This window comes from Balaenoptera borealis (assembly GCF_965194805.1).
Source record: "Balaenoptera borealis genome assembly, chromosome: 6".
NCBI lineage: Eukaryota > Metazoa > Chordata > Mammalia > Artiodactyla > Balaenopteridae > Balaenoptera > Balaenoptera borealis.
In genome coordinates, this window is record NC_138863.1 from 35,146,355 (window position 1) to 35,172,496 (window position 26,142).

General features: G+C 37.4%; 1 protein-coding gene across 7 annotated transcripts in view; it reads right to left on the minus strand.

The window, feature by feature from the left end:
* The window catches only part of LOC309631168 (aldehyde oxidase 1), a 111,423-nt gene that overhangs the window by 69,444 nt on the left and 15,837 nt on the right, over positions 1-26,142 (minus strand). For 5 of the 7 annotated variants that reach the window (XR_014246119.1, XR_014246120.1, XM_082397281.1 and 2 more), the window contains exons 6-8: positions 21,130-21,338; positions 16,207-19,398; positions 14,604-14,754 (exon numbers count right to left, since the gene is read on the minus strand). Coding sequence is in view for 5 of the 7 variants with exons in the window: in XM_082397281.1 (XP_082253407.1) it covers positions 14,604-14,754; positions 16,207-19,398; positions 21,130-21,338 (3,552 nt within the window). In the remaining 2 variants the exon portion in view is untranslated. Of the gene's footprint in view, positions 1-4,081; positions 9,645-14,603; positions 14,755-16,206; positions 19,399-21,129; positions 21,339-26,142 lie in introns of those variants that run through there. The other 2 variants (XM_082397283.1, XM_082397285.1) reach the window with 2 other exon arrangements.

Below are 26,142 nucleotides of genomic sequence, written 5' to 3' on the forward strand. Positions count from 1 at the left end.
TGCTCAGATGTTCTCTCCTGTGGGATTTGCTGCCATTTAATATACGCTTCCCACTCTCTGCTCCAAGAAACAGTCCTCCTCTGTGCTCCCATGGTCAACATCTACACATCTTTCACAGAACGTGTTACTCTGCAGCATAATTAGTTGTGTATGTATAAGCCTCTTTTGATCCTGAGAGAAACCACCTTCCATTATTCTTTATGTCAAACACTGAACTAGGTGCTGGGGATATATGATAAGGACATAATAAATGTTAATTAATCTAAATGAATAACTTGATATGTACAATTTGCTATGAGAACACTAAGGAGGGAGGGATGATTTCTCACAGGCTGGGACTTATGAACAGAAGAAAAGAAAGAAAAACAGAAGAACCAGTAATGGTGGCAGAAACTACTGATTGTCTATCTCAGCATGCTTTCTCCCTTTCTTCCTTCCTGCTGCCTGTAATAAAGATGATGTGGCTAGAATGCCAGCAACCATTTTAGACCATAAGGCAACACATTAATGGCAACAGGGGGAAAAAAAAAAAGAAACTTGGATCTCAGATGACACCAAGAAGCTTCTAGACCAGCTCTGCAATGTCTATCCCCAGATACAGTATCCTTTATGTAAAAGTAAACATGAATTATATCTTTTCTGAACTACTTAGTTTTGAATTTGTGCCATTTGCAGGTGAAACTCATTCTAATTCATACATATGATGATGAATCCTCAGAAGCCCAATTTTAATGGAGAGACAGGATCTGGGTAATAAAGAGCACTTTAGGCTTGAGAGAGATTTGTATTTTCATAAGGAATTAATGGAAGAGCAGGCCTTGCTTGCTTGGGTATTTGTTCCCGGAGATGTCTCAAGAGATCGGACTTTGGCTCAAAGTGCCACTGGCTTGAAATGTGTTTATTTTTCTTGATTTGGGGGATGGCACATTTGGAGGAGGGAAGTGGGGCAGGGATCTGGCATGCACCCTGTCCCGGCAGGTCTCGGAGTGAAACAGGGAGGTCAGGACTCAGATGGTAGCTGGCAGGGGGCGGGGAGGGAGGGAGGGAATGAGGAACAGAGTTAGTCTCACTGACTCTGGTTGGGAGAAATGATGCCAGCCCTCAGCTCAGGGTCATTGCATGTTGCAAGGGTGGCATGTGTCCCTCTGTATTTCCACTGGCCCTTTGGGAGATAAGTTCACATTGCACAAGGTTGACGAATCACCTTCCTCTCTGCAGGGCTTGTGACTAGTGCATGAAGGGGGCCTTGCCAGATACAAGACAGAGGCAGAAAGAAGAAAGAGAAAGAGATCAGGAGGAGAGAGAGAAAGGGGTAAAAGAACAGAAAATAAGGAAAGCTGAGAGGAAGAAGACAGGAGAAAGAGGTGTGTATTGTGGGACATGGTGAGGAGAGAAAGAGGGAAAGAGGCCCGAGGGGACAACCAATGAGGACACTTGCTCAAGGCCCCAGAGCTGCTGAGTATTAGAGCAGACAGCACAGGACTCAAATCCACGCCTAACTATTTCCAAAGCCCACACCTTTGATCTCTGCGCCTCACTGCTTCATAGAACGAGTTGCTACAGTTCCTGAGATGTGTTGAGAGTGGCATCTAGGATGTAATTTATTCCTGGGCTCTTCCTCCCGCCAACTCCGTGTTAACTGGATCACCTGCTTTGGAGGCTGCTGGTGAAGCCAGTAAGATTTCAGAAATCTCTCTGCAGCTAGATCTCTGACCAACATGCATGCCCTTAGCCCCTACCCAACGACACCTTTTGGTGACTTGGGGGGATTCTGCAAAAAACCCAGACTGGAGGCCAATCACATCACCCAGAGTCTCCTAACTGGCTTCAAAGCTTCCTTTCAAGGGCAGGATTTTAATCCCAGAGGTTATGTTTGACTTCAAGACCCCCTCTCCTGGTGGCTTTCTTCTCTCACTTTTCTCGACAGCCACTCACTCTCTGAACCAGAGACTTTATTCTAATTCTATCCATGTGGCAATCAGGCTTGCTTGCTGGGATTGAAGCACACACCTAACAGAATTTGGAAGGGAGGGGCAGGAAAGGGAAAGGGTGACATAATTTCTTTTAACAGGGTAATTGCAAAAACGAAATCAATATTTCTAGCATGCACTTTCCAAATGATCACAGGACTTTTGGCCCATAGATAAAACAAGTCCACAGATAAGAACCAGCTTACCTATTTTTAAAAATCAACAGAGCACAAACTATTATTAGCCATTATGTTAAAAATTCCACTACAGTTTGTTTGGGAGCAGGGGAGAAGAAGCTAGACTCAAACACCTGTTTCCTCCTTTAACCAAAACCCTTACCATCTCCTCCAAAGCCCCTGGCCACATCTCCAGCCCCACCAGCCTCCTTGCTAACCCCCGGGCACGAAGAAATCCTCGTGTCTGAGGATCTTTGCACCTCCGCTCCCTCGGTCTGGAGTGCTTTTCCCTCAGACGTCTGTTCCTCACTTCATACTGGCCACCACTCAAATGTCAGCCTCGCAGAAAGTCTTAAACATCCATCCCGCCTGAAGAACCAGCTCTCGCCCACTCTCCGGCCCCTCACTCTGCTTTAGTTTTTATCCTGGCATTTATCACTGCCTGGCTTGATACATTTCTATTTATTTATATGCTTGTCGTCTGTCTCCCCAGCACAACATAAACTCCCTGCAGACCGGGACTTGGTCATTTCTGTGCTCTGTCATGTCCCCTGAGGGCCCTGGAACACTGACATATAGCAGGCCCTTAAATAAACAGATTAAAAACTCACCATCACTCTTTGTGAAGTACGCAGTATTATCTCTCTTTAACAGAGGAACTGAGAGGCTAGGTTAGGTTGCCTCCATAAGAATTAGAGCTGGAAATGAATACTTGTTTGTCCAAATATAAAGGCCAGAGCTGTGTCTACTATACCATTCAGTTATACAAAAGAAAAAGAAAAATGACATCATGTGATCACTTCAAACCCACTCCCATCTGCCATCCTCGCCCTTATCATGGTTCACGCTCACAGCAGTCCTGCGAGGGGGTCCTAACGGCCCCCAACACAGTTCAGGAAAAACAAGTTCCTCTTATCCAGGGTGGAATCCAGGCAGCAGGAACAGAGGAAGATTTTATAGGGCCTAGAACTTGCACAGTTTGGGGGAGGGAATCCTCTTTAAGAAAAATAATACAAAATCCAAATTCGAGATTAGGCTCAGGGCTCACAAGTGAGAGGCCCTGATGCTTGACCGTCCTTAGCTTTCTGGTGAGCCCCTGTGCCAGTCAGGGAAAGTCAGGCTATCCCGGCCCAGAAGCAGGGATCACAGGGGGTCTCTGACGGCGCCTGCGCCCGGAAAGGCCGCGATCACGGCCCTTGCTCCCTTGTCTGCTCTTAAGGAAGCACTTTAACACTCCTGCCTCGGTTTCCCCCTTGCACAGTGGCGGCAATATGCTGGGACAACGTGAAGAGTGAGCCATCTATGGTCACGTCCGTGGGAGTGTTTTAAAGGATTCCCCGGGCGCTTTGCTGCCTCCAAACATCGGACAGTCGCTGGAACTGGCCCAGAGGATCTGCAGAGCCAGCCCGGCTGCTGAGAGGACAGCTGCCGCGCCAGCAGCGGACCCACTAAGGACCTTCGAGTCCCCAGAGGAGGGTGTCGGCTCAGCGCTGCCAGGAACTAGCTGCGACTCTGGAAACGATGGGAGTGAGAGGTCTCAATGAATTCGTCTCTGTGTTGCTGTCCTGACTCTAAACCGCTCTCTGCTCATCCAAACACACCCAAGAGCTGAGGCCTAATGAAAGACGTTCCCGTTTGGGGGTGGGTTTGACGGAGGGAGGATTTGGGAGTGCTGACTCTGCCGAATAGGGACAGTCATTTCTCTTCCTGTTTATGGGGTGGGGTGCGGTTGATACTCAGCCTGTGCGTCTTGGAAGGAGAGGAGAAAAGAGCATGAGGAAGGCGGGACCCAAAGATCCAGGCAGTCCCTGAAGACGCATCCTTTCCCTGCCCCGACGCGCAGGCAAACCCGCGTGCAGCCCAGGGCCCGGCGCGTGAGCAGCGTTCCAGCACCGCGGAGGCCCGGCGGCGGCGGCCGGGCAGCCCCGGGGCGCGCTCACCTTGCGGCCGTTCACGTAGAAGAGCAGCTCGGCCGTCCCGTCCATGGTGGCGGCCCGCGGTCCGAGGATCCCGAGGAGGCGTCGCCGGCACCTGGGACCCGGCGACGCAGACCGGGCTGCAGGGGCCTAAAGTCCAACCACCCCCGAGGGATAAAGTCCCACTTCAGATCCAAAGTTCCGTGAGCGCCCGGCCAGGAAAGCTCTCCCCCGGATATCAGGACGTCACCGCCGCGCTCCCGCCGGCCTGAGACCATTGGCTGAGACCCTCGTTACCTCGCCTGCGGCGGTGGGCGTCTGCGCCCCACTCCCCCGCCTCTTAGCAGGTAGGGCGGGTCCTGTGACTCTCTTCGGTCGTCTTATATTAGTACATATTTTAATGGCTTTACAGCTAGATTTGAAGTCCGGGAACAGTAGGGTTTTTTTGTACTTTTCCTGCCACCACGCCTGCCTCATCCTGTACTTTTAATAGTTGATAAACAATCACATGCATTCCAGCTTTGCAGGAAAGGAACTTAATGGTTTTACAACTTTACCTCACAGTTTTACAATTATTCCAGTTTTTTATATCAAGAGCTACCTTGATATAAACTTTTTTTAAAGTTTTATCGTTATTCAGTTTATCCAGTAAATCATTATAAAGTTTATCTATTGAGTGCCAATAGTGATGTAAAACATCTCGAAAAACTTTTTAAAAATAAAACTTGGGGAGATGCAAGAGGGAAGAGATATGGGAACATATGTATATGTATAACTGATTCACTTTGTTATAAAGCAGAAACTAACACACCATTGTAAAGCAATTATACTTCAATAAAGATGTTAAAAAAATAAAAAATGAAACTTGGAAAATACTGAAAAGCATAAAAAGAAAAGTCACCTGTGTCCACAACTTAGAACTTACCACTCACTGTTAACTTTCTGGGTCTATTTTTACGTTTTTGAAATCTGCACTATAACACCTTTTAAAAGCTCAAATGGACTCACACTCTTTTCCAGACTTCTCTTAACATACCTAGAACATTTGCCATCTCATTTATGTAAACGTATACATGTTATTGTGAAAATTTCTAAAATTTGTACATAAAAGAGTACAACTAGCATCCCACACACCTGACTCACTGAGCTTTAAAAATTCACAACATTTTGCCACACTCCCATGTCTTTTCTGGAGTATTTTAAAGCCAATGTCAAGCACATTATTTTACCCCTAAATACTTCAGCATACATTACAATTTTTTTTCTTACAAAGGAAAATGCCATTATCAAATATAACAAAATGAGTATTTTAATATCTTCAAATTTCCCAGTGTCTTAAAAAAAGTCTTTTTACATTTGATTTCTACTTGATGTACGTCCTTGTTGTCTCTTCAGTCTTTTAAAATCTAGAATAGTCTCCTCATCCACTCCTCCTTTTTAAAGCTATCAACACGTTGAAGAAGAAACCTAGGTCAGTTGTCCTATAGAATGAACCACATTTTGAATATGACTGGTTGCTTCTCCCTGGTGTTCTTTGTTCCTCCATGCTACTGACTTCTTGTACCCTGCTTAGGGATCTAAAGCCTTGATTTAATTCAGGTTCAATTTTTTTTAACCATCTTGGGTTTTACAATTGTATCTCTTTTTGCTTATACCAAAAATCTTGGTTCTAAAACTTCAACGTAATTGCTTTATCTTGTCCTTAGACCTATTTCAAAACAACCACATCAATATTATGGCAGCAATAAGGTTAGTGAATAAAAGTTTAAGATTTCTTTACAGTTCTTTTATTCTTCGAGTATACCCTAATAAAGATACACATTTAACATTCTTTTTCTAAGGTCAGTTATCTCTGTGTTTGTCACCATCTTGATAGTTTTCATTTTCACTTGTTTTTCAAGTTAGCTGCTCCCTATTGTTACCTATGTTGTTCCTTTTTTGTTGTTGTTATTACAAACCATACCATAGTGAAATTTTTGTATTCTTTTCAAGAGAATTTTTGGTATAGTTTCCTAAAAGTGGGATTGCTGGGTCAAATGATTTTATACGCGTATGTATTGAATAATTTTGCCAGATATTGTCAAAACCTTTTCTATAAAGGTTGTATCGTTTTGCATTCCCTCCAGCAATGAACAGGAACCTCCCGGGGGGGGAAAAAGGAAGAGGCTGGGATTATTAGAACTTGGAAACTTAAGGGGAGACCTCTGAGGGGAGGGCACTGCTCAGCTGCTGTTCGTACCTCAGGAGGTAGGAAAAGGGCTTCCGGGGGTCAGTCGGCACTCAGATTTCAAATGATGGCGTGTGGCGAGGAGGGTGCTGCTCCCTCAGGAGCCTGGAGGCGGCTCCCTGGCGAGCTAGGCCTGAGGCCCGTGAGGGGGTGCAGCCCAAGCAGCGTGGGCTCTAGGAGCGCTAAACCAGCTGGTGGCTGGGACCACGTGTCATCCCACTCCCGCCCCCCGCCCCCCGCGTGAAGCACCAACGCTGAGGTGATGCTGAGGGGAAGCGCGGGCCAACAGGAAGGAGCAAGTCCCGCTTCCCTCTCTCTGACTTTCCAGCTCCTTCTATCGTCCCCTATTGACAGAAGCTTAAAAGTCAGCTAGCAAAGAAGAAACGCGATCTGCAGAGTTCTGGCATCACACAGCAAAATATAGAGAGATGGGCTTGGAGTTGAGACAAGAGCTGGGACACATTAAAAAGTGGGGTTGGGGCTTCCCTGGTGGCGCAGTGGTTGAGAGTCTGCCTGCTAGTGCAGGGGACACGGGTTCGAGCCCTGGTCTGGGAAGATCCCACATGCCGCGGAGCAACTAGGCCCGTGAGCCACAACTACTGAGCCTGCACGACTGGAGCCTGTGCTCCGCAACAAGAGAGGCCACAATAGTGAGAGGCCCGCGCACCGCGATGAAGAGTGGCCCCCGCTTGCCACAACTAGAGAAAGCCCTCGCACAGAAACGAAGACCCAACACAGCCATAAATAAATAAATAAATAAATAAATAAAATATTTTTTAAAAAAGTGGGGTTTATTCCACGAGAGCGAGAATTTGTTTCAGGATCAAATTAATGAATATAGTTCACTATGTGAATATATCAAAGGAGGATAATCATATATCTTTTTTGTGCTGATTCATATTAAGCTATTGTGTTTTGACTTCACATCCACACTTCTCTACTCCACTTTAAGGCTAGGCCTTGGCAAACCACGTTTCTCCTTTGCCAGGTTCCCTTCCAGTCTCTGGCGACAGGTGACAGAGGGGAACTGGAAGGATGGAGGAGAGAGACATTTGCTCTCTGTTCCTGTCAGCGTCACCACAGAGTGGTTCACGCGGCGGGAACAACTGACTTCAGCGGCCACAGCTGGCTCCAGTTCGCAGCTTTTCCACATTATGGGACCAGCCTTGTGTAGCCCTTCAGGGAAACAGCACCAACCAGTTGCACACCCTCCCCCTAGAGTCCTCTAAGCCTTTAAAGTCTTCCTTAAAGTCTTCCTCTAAGCCTTTAAGTTTCAATACTTCCATCCTTTTCTCTGTGCTCCCTCAGCCCGAGATGGTGGGTGCTTCCCATAGTTACTTCCTCTATGATACTCCCCTAGTCCCTTTTGCCTTTTCAGTTCCTGTTCAATTCTCTAGAATATGGTTAACAATTTATATCTGCGGTTTTTATCTCTTGGCTGGACCCTAACTAATACAGTCTCCATCAGCGCCAAAAGTCACTTGACAAAATTCAACATTCATTCATAATTTTTTAAAAAAGCACTCAGTAAAATAATAATCAATAGATAATAGTTTAATGTGATTATAAACATACATAACCAGCTCAAACCACAGCATCTTACTTAATGGGATAAAACCAGAGGCATTCCCATGAAAATCAGGAACAAGACAAGGATACCCACTATTGTCACTGCTATTTAACATTTAACATAAGGTAGCAGCCATGCAATTAGACAAGAGAAAGCAACAAGAGGCATTAAGAATTGGGGAGAAAAAGGGAGTAAAGATAGCTTGGTTTTCAGGAGATAGATCTGGAAAATACTGCAAACAGTAACAGTTTATTTCCCATTTATATTACCAGGAAAAAAAAGAGAGAATGCCTAGGCATCAAGAAATGTGGAAAACCTCCATGAGGGAAACTTTGAACTCCCACAAAGTCTCTATAATTTAAAGAAGATGGTAGTGGGGCATAAAAAGAAACAGACAAGTAAAGGGAACAGAAACTTGAGAAGTAAATTTAAGTGTACATGGAAATACAACATTAAAAAGGTGGCACTTCAAATCAGTAGTGGAAAACACGGACTTTTTAATTAATGGGGAATCATTTGGAAGAAGGCCAAAATTGCATTCGTATCTCACACCATGAAACAAAATACACATGAATCAGAAATTTAAATGTAAAAACAAAATGAAACCATGGGTAAATGTCTTTATAATATGGGAATAGGAAATTTGTTTCTTGCTGTGACCAAATTCTGCCAACAATAAAAGAAAAGGTTTATAAGTGTGATACATACAATGAAAAATAATTTGCATGGGAACGGAAGAAAAGAAAAGACAAACCTCATGGAAAGGAGAAAGAAATAGAACTAAACAATAGGAAACATAGTACCAGAGAATGACTCTAGGAGGTCCGAAGCCTTAAAGTAATAGGAGTACAGGAAAGGAACAGACTGTCAGGATGCCAAGCTCTTAACCACTGTGTAAACTGTTCCTTTAATAAAGCCCCTAGCCTCCATTCAGCCAACACCGTTGATAATCAGTAAGTTCTGTGGGACTCTGTAGTCCTACAGCAGTTTCTCAAAGTTTGGTCCTAGGACAATCTGCCCCAGAATTATCTGCGGTGCTTGTTAAAAATGCAGATTTCTGGGCCCACCCTTTTCGTTGTCGGATATTGTCTAAGAAAACTTTTCCATCTAGGCAGAATAGAATTTGACTAGTCATCTGAATACAGTAAGCTATGTTCATTAATCTCAGATAGGAATAGGATTTACTACTTAAAGTTATAAAAACCAAATTCAAAAGAGCCTGAGAGGTTAACCCCTCAGACAAGTCATCAGATTACATATAAGGGAAGTAATACAGAAGCTGCAATTGAACAAGTAATTTTGAAAGTTGAAGAACGAAGGGTGAAAGACAACTGGCCAGGGCAGAAGGTGACTTTTAAAATCTTACAGGTGTTCACATTTACTGAATGGTTTTAAAAACAAAACAAAACAAGATAGCTTGGTGTACAACAAGATAACCAATGCAAAAGTATTTATAATACATTTTATTTGGTTAAAAGGCTAATAGCTATTGTTTAGTTAAAGGTTGTTTGGTTGAAAGGAGCTTAAATGAGCAGGAAGATGTTATAGGATGACCAAAATAATTTTAAAAGCTTAGTATTACAAAATAGCTATTTTATGCATATTATCTATACATGAGAATAAACACTCCATGAAAAGGCAGAAAATGAAAAAGAAAAAAAAAACCCAAAACTTTTTGTCATGCATTTCATCTTCTTGATCTTAGTTATATCCTTGTTTTGACTTGTTATGGTTTGAGAATTCAGAAAAGCCAGAATGTATAAATTCACTCATCTTCTCATCTTCCTGCAAAGTAGAAAAAAAAGGAAGATTAACAATAATAACAACCTAAAGCTAATGCTTTTGCTGCAAAGTATGGAGAGGAAAATTGCTGCATCATACCAGTAGAAAGCAGTTTCCTCAAACCCCAAAGCTTTGTCATATATTTAAAATACTCTATTATAGTGGGAATTATAAATAAGGTTTAAGAGAAATTAACATAGATTTTACACATTTCATGATTTACTATATATTTCCTTTTTATTATGAACTTTAGCATACATATAAGAATATATAAAAATGTACAATTTAAAAACTCAAATAAATGCTGATACACCTACACCCAGGTTAAGAAATAAACTCTTACCACACCTCACAAGCCTCCAGTGTGCCCCTTTCCAGTGTGCTCCTTTTTGCGAGACGAGATCACAGTTCTCTCATCTCCCAAGAAGTAACCACCATTTTGAATTGAGTTCATCAATCCCTTGTTGAATAGTAGCAGAAACAGTGGGCATTCTTGCCTTGTTCCTAATTTAAGTGGAAATACCTCCATTGTCTCCTCATTAAACAAGATACTGCCTTTAGGATTAAGGTACGTATATACAATTTATCATTATAAGAAAGTATCCCTGAATGTCTATCGAGTGTTTTAATCATGAGTGACCGTTGAATTTCGTCAAAGGCTTTTTTCAGCATCTATGAAAAAATCATATGCTTTAGTTTCTTAGGTTTATTAATATGGTATATGATGATAGGTTTTCTAATATTGAACCAACCTTGCATTCCTGGAATAAACCTTACTCGGTCATGGTGTATGTTTTTCATAGCATGGTGTGGATATGCTTTTGTAACTGTGCCATGAGCACTTGAGAGGAATATGTATTCTCTCTTATCAGAGTGTAGAGTTTGATATGTATACATAAGATTTACCCTATTCATTATGTTGTTTAGATCTTCCATCTCCTTACTTATTTCTTGCCCACTTTATTTGTTTCATACTGAGTATATTAAAATCTATTAGTGTGTTCCTATCTGTCTCCATGTATCTCCTGTAGTTTTTGCTTCAAAAAAGTAGTTGTTCTGCTACTTGGTACATAAATATCATAACTATTACATATTCTTTGTGGATTAGGGCTTTTACTATTTAAAATGTCCCCTTTTGTTATGTTCAGTACTTTGGGACTTAAGAGATAAAGACTTTAAAAAATATATTTGTATTACCTTCCTGATAACTCCTGCTGCTCCTATTCTCAATGCCTATGATGACCACTCCATAATATACTGTAAGCAGTTTCCATCAGGATTTATTCTCAGTGGGGGCCTATCAAAAGCTGTGATATACCTGCTGCATGCCATTCCCAATCCAAAAGGAAAAAAACAGCAGCTGGATTGTTATTACTCTTAGTATTTATACTAATGTACATTGTGATATTTGCTTTTAAAAAATTTGCCAACTAAACTGATTACCAGATAATCTGCATGCCCAGAAGATCTAAACTAAAATAGAATACTATTTCATTACAGCATTTTGCTATATTTAGTTTAGAATAGGTAGCTCTTTTAAGAGAATTAATTAAATTAAGTATTATTCAGCAGTAAAAAGGAATGAGAAAAATCTCTACAAATTGATATGGAGTGATTTCCAGAACATACTGTTAAATGATAAGAAGCAAAGCCCAAAAAAGTAGTTAAGTATGCTACCTTTATGTAAGAAAAAGGGTGATATACATATATCTGCTTATTTGTGCAAAAGAAACACAGGGACAATAAACCAGAAACTAAAGGAACTGATTATCCACAGGAGGTGGTGAAAATAGGATAGAAAGGAGGGGTAATGGGAATAGGGTAGCAGGAATGAAAGTAGTTGACACTTCTCTGCATATACCACTTTGTATAGCTCTGACTTGTACAACCCAAGAAATGATTCACATACTCCAAAAGTAAACAACTAAACCTACCAAGATGTGGGAGAAGAAAATGGAATACAAACAAGAACAAATGAATAACATAATTATGTTGAAGGTGGGTGGTAAGAAAAGAACTAACCTAAGACAAAAAGAACTGTACCTAAATGTTATGATCTAGTTAGTATGTTTCTCATAGAGATATGGGTCAGCAATTCTGAAACTACTTTATGTGTATGCTAGAATTGAACAAACAAACAAACAAATAAATATATCATAGATAATGAGAGCCAGGCTACTTACCAATAGAGAAAGAAATTAAAAATAAGCAAAGCTAAAATGAACCCTGTGATGTTGAACAGGAATCAGAGGTATCAGTCTAAACTCAAGGTTTTCACTATACACATAGATAGATAAATATAAAAGTATGCATATTCATGGATTAGTATAATACATACATTTCCTAGCTCTGTCTGCTGATGGGGCCTAATATCAATTGTCCCTGTGGTAGACAGACTCTGTGGAGGACCCCGCCACGACACCTGCCTACTGGTGTTCATGCCCTTGTATAATACCCTTTCCTTGAATATGGACAGGAGCTGTGGCTTGCATCTGACCAACAGAAATGGCAACGGTGATGGGGTGTCTCCCTTTTGAGTATACGTTTCATTATATAGCACTCCATCTTGCCAGAGGATTTGCTCTAGAGACTCTCTCTGGTTTTGAAGTAAGTGGCCATGTTGGGAGGCCCATGGGGCAAGGAGCTAATGGTGGCCTCTAGGAGCTGAGGATAGCCTCCAGCCAACAGCAAAAAAGCTGGGGCCCAAACCACAAGGAAATGAATTCTGCCAACAATCTGTGTGACCTTGGAGGTGGATTTTCCCCCAGGAGAGCCTCCGGACGAGAATCAGCCTGGATGACACCGTGATTGCAGGTTTGTGAGACACTAAGCAAAGCACCCAACTTAGCTAAGTGCAGATTCCTGGTCCACAGAAACCAAAAGAAAATAAATGTGTGTTGTTTTAAGCCACCAGGTTTACGATAATATTGTTATGCAACAACAGATAATACAACACAACATAAGCAGTGAGAATACCTAGTGCCCAGATCTTGTATTGTACCAATGCTAATTTTCTAGCTTTGATAATGGTACTATAGGTATGTAAGATGTCAGAATTGGGAAAAGCTAGGTAAGGAACATATGAGAAACCTCTTAATATTTTTACAACTTTCTGCTAAGTATAAAATTAGTTCAAAATAAAAAGTTTAACTTACAACTCAATAGGAAAAAGATAACCCAACTGAAAAAAGGGCAAAGGATCTGAATAGACATTTCTTCAAAGAAGATATAAAAATGGCCAATAAGCACATGAAAAGATGCTCAACATCATTAGTCATTAGGGAACTGAAAATCAAAACCATAATAAGATACCACTTCACACTCACTAGTATGGCTAGAATCATCAAAAAGTCAAATAATAACAAGTGTGCTGGTGAGGTTATAGAGAAATCAGAACCCAACAGAGCCCCACTGTTGGTGGGACTATAAGATGGTACGGCAGCTTTGGAAAACTGTCTAGCAGTTCCTCAAATGAATAAACATAGCTAACATATGACTCAGCAGCTCCACAACTAGGCAAATACCCAAGAGAAATGAAAACATATGTACACAAAAAAACTCACAAATGTTTATAGGAGCATTATTTATAATAGCCAAAAGGTGGAAACAACTAAATGATCATCAAAAGACAAATGGATAAACAAAATGTGGTGTATATATACAATAGAATATTTTATTTAGTCATAAAAAGGAATGAAATACTACTCATACATGTTACAACAGGGATGAACCTTGAAAACATTACGCTAAGTGAAAGAAGCCAGTCACAAAGACCACATATTATATGATTTCATTCATATGAAATGTCTGAAGAGGATGTCTATAGAGACAGAAAGTAGGTGATCGGTTGGTTGTCTAGGGCTGAGGGTACAGCAATGACAGCTAAAGGGCATGGGGTTTCTTTTTGAAATGAAGAAACGTTCTTAAATTGACTGTGGTGATGGTGTGCGTATCTGTGAATCTACTAAAACCCACTGAATTGTACAATTTAAATGGGTGAAACATACGACATGTGAACTATAGCTCAATAAAGCTGCTTTTTAAAAAAGCCCTTAGTTAACTGGCTTGTCTTGCACCCTCTCTTGCATTGCTGCCACCTGCTGGTTATTGTTTTAAAATACCTGTCAAAAACGATCAATGTCTAATTTTATAAAAGCAAACACTGAAACAAATGCAAAGAGAAAATTTGAGGATATTTCTCTCTATCCTTTTGGAAATACCATCCCAAATATGATCAGGTTCTCTGAAATAGCAACTTCATTTATCCTTGGAAAAATAAGATTCTGAATAAAACACATATAAAAGGCATTTGGACATTTTTGAGATAATCAAGGAAATGTGAATTGGGATTTGCTATTAGATGACAGTGAGGAATTATTGATAATTTTGTTAGTTGTGATCACTGTTGTCCAGTTTTGTTAAGTTTTTATTTTCTAGAGATATATACAGAAGTGTTTTAGGAATTAAATGACTCAATATTAGGGATTTGCTTTCAAGATACAACAACAAAAAACGGATAGTGGAAGTAAATATGGCAAAATATTGATAACTCTCAAAGCTGAGGGATGGATAAATGGTGGGGGGAGTACTATTCCCTCTTTTGGGGTGCATGTTTGAGGTTTTAAAAAAAAAGAAAAAGGACTATTATTCTTTGAGACCAAAGGACATATAAACACTCTGAATTCTCCTAAGGACAAGGTAGAAAATCAATAAATGGGGGTAACAAATAATGAGGTTTGCAAATTATAGGCAACAAAAAAAAATTTTTAAGCCTGTTCAAAGAATAAAAGAAGACATTTCTTCAAATCTTACCCAGAGCATACTGTGGTTGTTACATGTCAACAATACCTGCTTCACTGATACTCAGAAGTTTTCAAATACTAATTCAGGCAGGAATCTTTTTGAAAGCACGTATTTTATAGTACCGCACTGAAATCGCTTTTATGTCATTAAAATACTCACCCTTTGAGACTTGGCTCTTTTAAAGAGAGAGGAGTACACCTTCTTCTTCGGCTTGACAGCTCCGAAGATAGATCTTCTAACTTGTTTTCAGATTTAGCAGTGTTATTTGAAACAAAACTGGTATTTGTCAAGTCCTGTAGCATTCTAACACCTGAAAAGAGTATTGTTTTCAAAAATATTTTTAACAGTATATATAGAAATATGGAACTACATATAGGATATTTACTGGTTTGTAAATTATTGGTAGCAAATTTTTAAACTTAATAATCAAGTTATAACTTTAAATTTTACAAAAGTAGCACTGATGTAAATCAGTTTTTTTCTAGCAATAATGAGAGGAAAACAGACCTACCATTTAAGACAAACTATCAAAGTAGTAGCCTGCAATATTTTTATTCTGAAATCACATTCAGGCTGACAGAAATTCTTCATGAATTCAACTCTAGTCACAGAATCACACAAATTACTGCACATTCATTCAACATTTGTCGTCGACTGCTCACGCTATGAAAGGCACCATGAGGAACAGAGATGAAAGACGGCTCACCAGTCTCTAAAATGTCCTGCAACTCTAGACCTTGGCACTTCTTTTGCGTCAGTATTCCTTTTACCTGAAGTCTTATCCATAAAAATCCTAGTGTTCTACATACATATATTGAAATGTTAGGCTCCCAGTAGAAAACTTTAATTGATATGGGAATGTCTAATGTTGCAAACTTGCTAATAACAAAAGAACGTCAATGTTAAGGGGAAAAAGTGAGGTAAGTAATGTTATATATAGTATGATTTCAAGTATATATTTTAAAATGCATAGATTCAAGCCTGCATGCATATGCCAAAATGTTGACTGTTCTTCTGGGTGATTGTTTTTTCTACTATTTTCTGATTCTCTACTTTCAATTTTCTGCAATGAGTGAGTATTATTTTAATAACTGGGGAAAATAAGAAATAAACACTAAAGGTAAAAATCCTACCTATCCTTTAGGGCTTAAAATGCTATCTATTTGATGATGCCTCTGCAGATTCCTCTAGCCAAAATTATTCCCTGTCATTACATCCCTTAACATGTGTGGTTTTAATAAAGCATTTGCCATATTTAAACACTGTACCTGTTACTTTTCCATACATGTACTCTGAGGAAAGGGAGTTGGTATTGTTTATTTTTTAATCTTCTAAAATACCTAGAATAAGTTTTGATCATATTAAATATATGCTATTGGAGAGAGTCCCAACCTTAAGAAATTTGCAATTGTGTTTGGTAAAATCAAACCAGGGCAATTCATTATTATATCCATTTAAAACACCCAATTGCCTTCAAAAATATGAAAAAGGAAATTATCTGCCTAATGCCATTATCAGACAACTTTGTGCTAAAGGCCAAATATATTTTTTAGTGTATAAATGTCCAAGCCACTCTCATTGTTATCTTCTCAAAGTATTAAACTTTCTTTAAATTCCTCCATATTGCTTCTACAGATCGGGCTACACAATTATACATTGTTTTAAAATTCCATAAAAATCAGTTATAACAGGAAATGCTTTACTGGTTAAATGAAAAAATATATATAATTTTAAAACTTGATCACTTCAGGTATGGACATACCTATTTCTGATCTTTGTGTTCTTTGGTTGACTTTAAATTTCATCTTTTTCATCTTCTCATGCACATCATCACTTATTTGAAAGATGGGTGAGCTCTCCAGAGCAAAATTTTCTTTCAGATTTTTACTAGAAGAAATACTCAAAGGTTTTGAACCCTCAGGAACACTGTTAAAGGAAGAATCTTGTCTGTTAGGTGAATATATCTGAGATAAAGATTTCAACATTTTTGTGTAAAAGTCTGGCTTAATTTTGACAATTTCCTCATTTTCCAAATTTTTTTCCTTAACAGCATATTCAGATTCAACTGATATTCCCTGAACGGTGTCAGATATTATCTCCATTAGTTCATGACTATCTGGAGAAGGATCTACGAAGGTCTTCCTTTTCTTTGATTTGGATGTCATTTTATTTATTTTTTTGACCTGGCACTCTCCTTCCTTTGTCACTTCCACGAAGGGGATATCTCTCTTTTTATTCAGAGTTGTAGTGCTTTGCTTTGGATTCTTATGTAGTTCCATTTGGTTTCCAGGGTCAGAATTTGTCTCATCAGTAGTGTGTTTTAAACCTGGTTCTAAGGAGACAGACGTCTGTGAAGAACCTGTTAAGTGCAAAATAGGTTTGTTGTTACCTTTTGCCAAAATGTTCTTTGCCTTGCCTGACGATTCTTTCCCACGCTTTTTAACTGGTTTATAAGGATTTGAAATTTGACCACCATTTTCTTTTTCATTACTGTTGATTTCCATACAGTATCCACTGATAATACCTTGGCCTTCAAGTCTTTGTTTAGATTTATTTATTTTTAAATTAAGATCTTTTGTATAGCTTTCTTGGCCATGCTCATCTTTATCATTATCCTCATATATCTGGTACATTTCAGAAATTATTTCTGTCTTCCGATTTACTTTCTGCCTAAGCTTCTTATTTATTTTTGATTCATTCTGCTGAGCGGGTTGCTTATCAGTGACATGCTTTTTCAAATCCAACATACTCTGGGTATATAAATTTCCATTATTTTTGGTGGGAAGATAAATCGTTTGAAATTCATTTGTGACTTCTAGGTTTTCAGAAATGGTTTCTTTATCCTTTGGGGTTAGGGAAAAGAAGGCACCTTTTACTGTGTCATGTACACCTTTGTCGTTCAATTCATTTTTTTGGTTCATTTCCAAAATTATTTCTGTCTTCCGACTTACTTTCTGCCTGAGACTCTTATTTATTTTTGATTCATTTTGCTTCCCAGTATCAGTAGCATGCTTTTTCACCCCTAAAAGGTTTTGAGTCTCATAATCACATGGATTCCTATTACCTCTGAGGGAAGGATCAGCTATCTGAAACTCATTTGCATCTTCTAAGTTTTCAGGGATGATTTCTTTATCTTTTTGGGTTAGAGAAAGTAAGTTACCTTTTTCTGGGTCATGCATTCCTTTGTCATCATTCTTATATATTTGGTTGATTTCAGAAATGATTTCTGTCTTCTGACATACCTTTTGCCTAAGCTTCTTATCTAGTTTTGATTCATTTTGACAAGCAGGTTGTATATCATAAACATGCTTTTTCACCCCCAAAACATTTTGAGTGTCATAATCATATAGGTTTCTACTATCTTTGGAAGCAAGAGGAGGTGTTTGAAACTCACTTGTGCCTTCTAGGTTTTCAGAGATAATTTCTTTATCCTGGGTTAGAAAGAAAGAGTTACCCTTTTCTGGGCAATACCCACTTTTGTTATTAGCTAAAAGATTCACTTCGGAAATTATTTCTGTCTTCCGATTTACTTTCTGCCTAAGATTCTTATTAATTTTTGATTCATTTTGCTGAACAGGGTACACGTCGGTGATCTGCTTTTGCAGACCCAATACATTCTGGGTCTCACAATCACACAGGTTTCCATTATTGCTAGTGGAAATACCAGATTTTTGAAAGTCATTTGAAACTTCTAGGTTTCCAGAGATGATTTCTTTATCCTCTCGGGTTTGGAAGGAAAAGTTACCTTTTCCTGGACCTTGCACATCTTTGGCATTATCCCCAAGTATTTGGTTCATTTCAGAAATTATTTCTGTCTTCCGATTTATTTTCTGCCTAAGCTTCTTATTTATTTTTGATTCATTTTGCTGAGTGGGTTGCATATCAGTGACATGCTTTTTCAAATCTAACATATTTTGGGTCTCATAATCACATAACTTTCCATTATCTTTGTTGGAAAGATAAGCTGTTTGAAATTCACTTGTGACTCCTAGGTTTTCAGAGGTGGTTTCCTTAACCTTTTGGTTTGGGAATAAGTTATCTTTTTCTAATGTATGAATCACAAATGTCTGTCTAGAAGTTTTACTTTTCTTATAAGCTAGAGAACTAGGACCCATATCAAATTTACTGTCCTGCTGGAATTTATCTGAACTTTGGGAGAAAGAGTATGTTTCCTCTTGATCATCTGTTACATGAATTCTTTTCTTCTTTTTGTTATACTGTGTACTTTGTCTGTCATCCTGATCAAAGCCATTATGAAGGGTTATTTTCTTCAGCATGTTCAACTGAGTCAGCTGTTCAGTACTGAAAATAAAATTTGGTTCTTCTGAATCCCCTTTGCCATCCAGGACAACAGATCTTCTTTCCAGTCCATTTTTGATCTTTTCCTCAATATTCACATCTGAACTATTTTTAAATTGTCTCTTTGATCTTTCTCTCTTTTTTTCAGAGCTTGGATCTTTCACTTTTCTGAAAGTTGTCATTCCACAATCATTTGGTTTTTTATTATCTCTTTTATTTTTAGTGCCTGTTGAAACTGTAACAATTTTGCTTACTTCACTAGCAGTTAAATCCATGTCATCATCATACACAGTTTTTTGCAATTGAAAGTCATCATTAACCTGAACTGGATTCATGCCCTCTGCAGTAGGTTCACTTGTAGACTCAGATGAGGCAGGAAGGCACATTATGTTTCTTTGCATTTTAATATTTGCTTCGTTAGTACAATCTTTTATTTCATTATTCCAATTTAATATTGGACTTGAAATCTGTTGTTGATCCAAATCTGTTACACAGGGAGTGTCTGCAGGATTATTTGATTCCCAAGATGATACTCGTTTTTTCCTTTTAGTCACATTACTAGGAGATGACTTCTTTCTGTGGCTCATCAACTGGGCATTTTTCATCTCACTCATTAGAGAACTCCTGGAACTTTGGTCTGAATGGGAATGGCTTTCTATAAAATAAAGGGAAACAAAACTCAGAAATAAGTAGTAACAAGGAATTTATTACTTTAAACAAATGAGATTAGGAATCAAACTGTTTCAGAGAAAGGATTTCTGACAATGTGTTCTGTTCAGATACTAATATTATGAAGAATCTATGCCGATAAAAAATAAAGTAGGGGACTTCCCTGTGGTCCAGTGGTTAAGAATCTGCCTTTCAATGCAGGGGATGAGAGTTCAATCCCTGGTCAGAGAACTAAGATCCCACATGCCGTGGGGCAACTAACCCCGCGCGCTGCAACTACTGAGCAAGTGGACCACAACTAGAGAGCCCACGTGCTGCAACTACAGAGCCCACGCACTCTGGAGCCCACACGCCACAACTACACAGCCTACGTGCTCTGGAGCCTTTGTGCCACAACTAGAGAGAAGCCCGCATGCCACAGCAGAGGATCCCACATGTCACAATGAAGATCCCGCGTGCCGCAACTAAGGCCCAACACAGCCAAAAATAAAAAATAAATAAATATGTAACAAATAAATAAAGTAGAACTGAATGGAGTAGTCATAAGTCACATTTTACATTTCTATCTACAGAAAATATATACTGGGAATTCACTCTGCCTTGGCCTCAGCAGTAGAGTGGAGAATAGCCAACAATAGAGCCATTAACATTAACATATGTTTCTAAGTGAGAGGAGTCTGGGAAACGAACCCAAGTAACAGTGATAACTCTGATAAGGATTACTATCAAAATGTTATCAGCAGGTACCTAAAGTTTATAAAAATTATATACACACAGTCATATACCTTTTAGAAAGGAAAAATAATTCAAACTCCAAATTCAATATAGTTATGGTTCCATATCCCAATCTGAAATTCTATGTTAAATATATAAGCCAGACTACACCACAGGATTATTATTTTAAAATACCATATAATTAAAATGTAAGTGTCATCATTTTTTCTTGCTCAACCATCACCTAGGCTCAAGTTCTTGCTTTATCACCAATTGGTTATGATCTTGAAAAAGTCACTACACTTATCTAGAACCTCAATTTTTATATCTATGAAAAAGAGAAGATATAACTAAATAATATATCATGTCTTTCAATTCATAAGCTAAGATACCAAGAAAAGCTCTTTAGGCCAGCTCACTTCTAAATACTGTTTCCAGAGTAGTAGTATTAGGCCACTATAGACCTGACATTTGTTAGCATATTTACTTTTTTTTGGCTGCATTGGGTCTTCGTGGCTGTGCGTGGGCCTTCTCTAGTTGCGGTGAGCCGGGGCTACTCTTTGTTGTGGTGCATGGGTTTCTCATTGCAGTGGCTTCTCTTGTTGTGGAGCACAAGCTCTAGGTGCACAGGTTTCAGCAGCTGTGGCACACGGGCTCAGTAGTTGTGGCTCACGAGCTCTAGAGCGCAGGCTCAGTAGTTGTGGCGCATGGGCTTAGTTGCTCCATGGCATGTGGGATCTTCCTGGAACAGGGACTGAACCTGTGTCCCCTGCATTGGCAGGCAGATTCTTAACCACTGCACCACCAGGGAAGTCCTGGCATATTTACTTTTAAACTAATTTTTTCACCAGAAATTTTAAATAGTAGAAGTTAGGAAATCTGTAACATAAGAAGTCTAACTTATTAACTGTTTATACATGATGGCCCCCAAGAAGAAAATCCAATGAATGTTAACTATTTAATACTGACACTCAAAATGAATTAAAAAAAAAAAAAATCTCACCTTTGGGAAGTATATCAACAATAGAAGAAATGTGTTTTGAATCATTTACACCACAAACATTCTGATCATTTTCTTTAAGAAATAACAATTCCAAGTTATGCTGAGTTGATACCAAAGAGGGGCTATCAGGTGATGTCTTTGACATGATATTGCCACACTGCATTTTCTCTTTATCGTCATCATCATCATCATTTGAAGTTAATGGAACCCTAAAAGCAAGTAAGAATGAATGAGGAATTTTGTATTTTACAAAAATTATTTAGAAAATTACATGGATAGTTCTTTCTATATTCCATTTATTTAAGAGCCAACCACAAACCCACCCTGATACCATTTTGTGTTCAATGAAGGCAATTATAGGTAGGAAATAGGTAGTTTCTAATAGTACGGAGGAGTAAAACAGGAATGCTTCTTATCCCCTTATCTCCAGTGACTCCAAAAGGAGATAAATGATATAATCACTGGTTGAGCTATTAGGACAATAATATTAATGAAATGAATAAAGTTCAAACATACTTATAAATATTCATGTATAATACTTATAATTTTCCTGTAATTAATTCTATGGAAAAGCCAAAACTCTTCCTCTGGTTTCAAACAAGTACAACTTGTATGTAAAGTTTTGTGTGTAATAAAGTCTACTGTGTTTCCAAAAGGTATCCATGTAAACTAAAGCCATATTCCTAGAGTAGTTAAATCTATGGGGGGAAAAAGAAATCTATGGAAATAGACAAAATGACCTTTTTGAATTCAGAGAAGAAAGAGTAATATGCTCCAATGATAAGGATTTTGCTTTGTATGCCAAACAAATCATAGATATTTAAAAATTACTGATAATGATAAAAATAAATACTAGAAAATATTTGTTAAAAATTTAAAGGCACCTATTAGTAGAATAGCCATTGGGAGGAAATGTCTATACCACTTGAAGAAACAGGTTAGCAAAAATTGTTTATTTTACAGAGGAGAGGTTCTGCTTCAGGTAATGGCCAAACAGCTACTATTGAATCAACCTTATCAAACATAATGACTACAAATTCTGGACAAAATATAAAAAAAACAACTACCTGAAGTCACTGGAGAGTGAATAAAAAGCAACTAGATACAGAAGAGGGATTGGCACTTAGAAAAAGGGTGAGCTTCTCACTGTTTACAAACCTCAGTCAGTGCCACATTTTCTAGAAGTTAGAAATCCAGTCTTATTAGTTCAAGGTCAGAATTCGGGGCAACTACAACTGCTGTAAAGTGTGTGTGATGGGAGAAATAACAGGAAAAGTAGACAGGGGAGCCCCAAATTTTGTGCATAACCTCTCTCCAAATCTCTAGCTCATTCCTGAATCACATATATGAGAAAGATTCCAAGCGGCCCAGCTAAGGATTATAGAACTGAAATGAGATTTCATATGTTGTTCATCACAGGGAAGTAATAACAAGTCTGAGTATTATTAACCAGCCATTAAAAGGAATGAAATACTAATACGTGCTATAATATGGATGAAACTTGAAAATGTTATGCCAAGTGAAAGAAGCCAGACACAAAAGGCGACATATTGTGTGATTCCATTCATATGAAATGTCCAAAATAGGCAATCCATAGAGACAGAAAGTGGATTAGTGGTTGCTGGGGGCTGGGGAAGAAGAGATGAGAAATGACTACTAATGGATATAGATTTTCTTTTTGTAGTGATGAAAATATTCTGGAATTGGAGAGTGGTGAATGTTGCACAACTTTGTGAATATATTAAAAACCACTGCATTGTATACTTTAAAAAATAAACTTCATATTATGAGAAATTTTATGTTATATGAACTATATCTCAATTTTTAAAAAATAAGTAGAAAAAAGGAAATAATAAGGTACAGACACCAAAGAAATATGAAACTGAAAAAAAATTGAGAAAAAACAAAAATCAATGAAACCAAAAGCTGAGTTTTTTTAAGAGATCCGTAAAATTGACATAACTCTAACTAGTTTGATCAAACTTTACTGTCTAGATGAAATGGATAATTTTCTAAAAAGACAAATATTTTCTAAGTTGACCTGAAAAGAACAGAAAATCTGAAAAGCCCTCCATATCTATCTAAGAAATGAAATTAATAATTAAAAACTCCAGACCCACTTCTCTTATGAATTCTCTCAAATACTTAAGGGAGAAATACCAATTGTACAATTTTTTTCAGAAAATGGAGGAAGAGGGAATGCTTCTTATCTCATTTTACAAAGCCAGCATAACCATTATCAAAACCTATCAAATATATAATAAGAAAATTATAGAACAATATTCCTTATGAAAATAAGTACAAAATTCTTTAAGTAATTATTAGCAAATCAAATCCATCAACACATAGAAAGAATAATACACCATTATTATACACCATGACCAAGAGGAATTTATTCTAGGAATGTAAGGTTGGTTTAACATTAAAAAAATCAAAGTCACATTAATAGAACAAAGGAGAAAAGTTATGATTCTCTCCACAGATTCAGAAAAAACAAATTTGACAAAATTCAATACAAATTCATTATTAAAACTCTCAGCAAACCAGAATAAAAAGGAACTTCCTCAACTTGCAGGAACGGTGCCAACTTTTCAACAGTAAAGACAGAAGCCAGAAGACAATGAAATGATACCTTTAAATTGCTAAAATTTAATAACCTAAAGTTTTATAATTGCAAACATAATCTTTAAAAATGAAGGTGATATAAATATGTTTCCAGAAAAATAAAAGCTGAGTGGATGCATTGCTAGTACCTGCACTAAATAATAAAGGATTTCTTCAGGCAGAAGGAAAATTATCTCAGAAGGAAATAAAACACAAGAAGCTTATTTGTGAATTTTACCTCAATAAAGCTGGACAAACAAAAAATAAAATACAATTAAAAAGGAGCATACAATTAAAAAATGCAGGAAGCAATATGAAGAAATTGGAAATGAATATTGACTACACAAAACAGTGAAAGTAGTTAATTTGTGGGATTAAAATATATGCAGAATGAAAATACATAATAATAACATAAAGGCAGGACACAGGAATGTCGAGTCGAAGTGTTCGAAGGTGCTAGCATTACTGAGGAATGTTAATACAATAATCAGTATTAGAGTATAATAAATCAAGGATTAGTGTTGCTATCATTAGGGTCATCATAAAGGAATAGAAGTTAACAGACAAGGAAAATTAAATTATGAAAAATATTTTATTTCAAATGAAATAAAGAAAGGAAAGAAAAAGGAACATAAAACAGGTGGCTCAAATAGAAAATAACTAGATGGCAGATATAAATCCAACTCTCTCAGGAATTATATTAAATGTAAACATAACAGCTATTCTAAATAAAAGATATGATATTACATTAAATTCATTTTTTAAAAAAGGTAAACCTACATGCATTTTAAATATAACAGAGAGTTTGAAAGTATAGAAAAGGACACACCATGGCAATGTTATATCAGACAAGTAGACTTTAAAGCAGTATCATTTCCAGAATTATTTCATATTGATAAAACAATTTATCAGGAAAACAAATCAATCCTAAATTTATATGCATCTAGTAACAACTTTAAAATATATAAGCAAAAAACTGACAGAACTAAAAGGAGAAATAGATAAATCCATAATCACAGTGGTAGACTTTAATGCACTTCTCTCAAAAGCTGATAAACAGACAAGAGAAGCAGGAAAGTTACGGAAAGTCTGAACAATATAATCAGCAAACCTGACATAATTGACATATATAAAATACTGCATCCAACAGCCACAAAATACACATTCTTTCCATGTGTACCAAAAATATTTACCAAATTAGACCAAGCTGTGTTCTAATGCAAGTCTCAGTAAATTTAAAACGACTAAAATCACTTGAACTATATTCTGTAATCACAAAGGAATTAAATTAGAAACCAACAAAAAGTAATTAGAAGAAAACACCCAGCTGCTTGGAGATTAAATAAGCTTGTAAATGATCCATGAGTCAAACAATGTATCTGAACCGAAGGTAATAAATACTTTGAAATAAATGATAATAAGGATACAGCTTATCAAAAAATGTGGGATGCAGCTAAAGGAGAAAAATAGCCTTAAATGTAGGCAGCTATGCCCCAACAACTTCATATTTTTGAAAAGGCTTAAAAACAATAATCTAAACCATTTTAAGAAACAAATAATTACAGTAATAATAAAACTTTTAAATTGAAAAGATAAACACAACACTGTAAATCAACTATACTTCAATAAAATTTAAAAAAGAAAAGGTAATAAGAAGCAGAATAAACGCAATAGGAAATAAATATACTAAAAGAAGGATCAACATAACCCCAAAGATGATTCATCTTTGCAAAGATGATAACATTGATAAATCTCTAGGGCAAAACTAATCAAGAAAAAAGTGAGAAAAAACAAATAGCCAATATTGAGAAAGAAAAAGAGAACATCATTATGTACCCTACAGCAGACATTAAACGTGTGACTAAAGCTATTCTGAACAATTATATGCCAATAATTTGATATTTTAAATGAAATGGACAAATCTTTTTAAAAATTAACAAACCTGACAAAAGAAGAAATAGAAAAGCTGAATATTCTTACATCTATTAAAATGGGATGTTATCAAAAATGTTTCCACAAAAAAACTTCAGGTCCAGATAACTTCTCCCAAATATTTAAAGAAAAAATATTTTTTTACACAAATACTTCCAGAAAATAGAAAGAGGGGTATTTATCAATTCACTTACTGTGACCAGCATAATATAAATATCAAAACTTGACAAAATATATTATAATAAAGGAAAATTATACATCATCTTCATTATTAAAATACATGCAAAAATCCTTTAAAGGATTAGCAAAATAAATTTAGTGATATGTATCAAAGGGTTATATCATCAGGAGCGATTCATTTCAAGATTGTAAGTGACTTAACATTAAAAATATCAATTATAATTCATTACCTTAGTAGAAAAAATATTAAAAATTCATTACATTAATAGAAAAAAAGAGAAAAATATTATCTTCTCA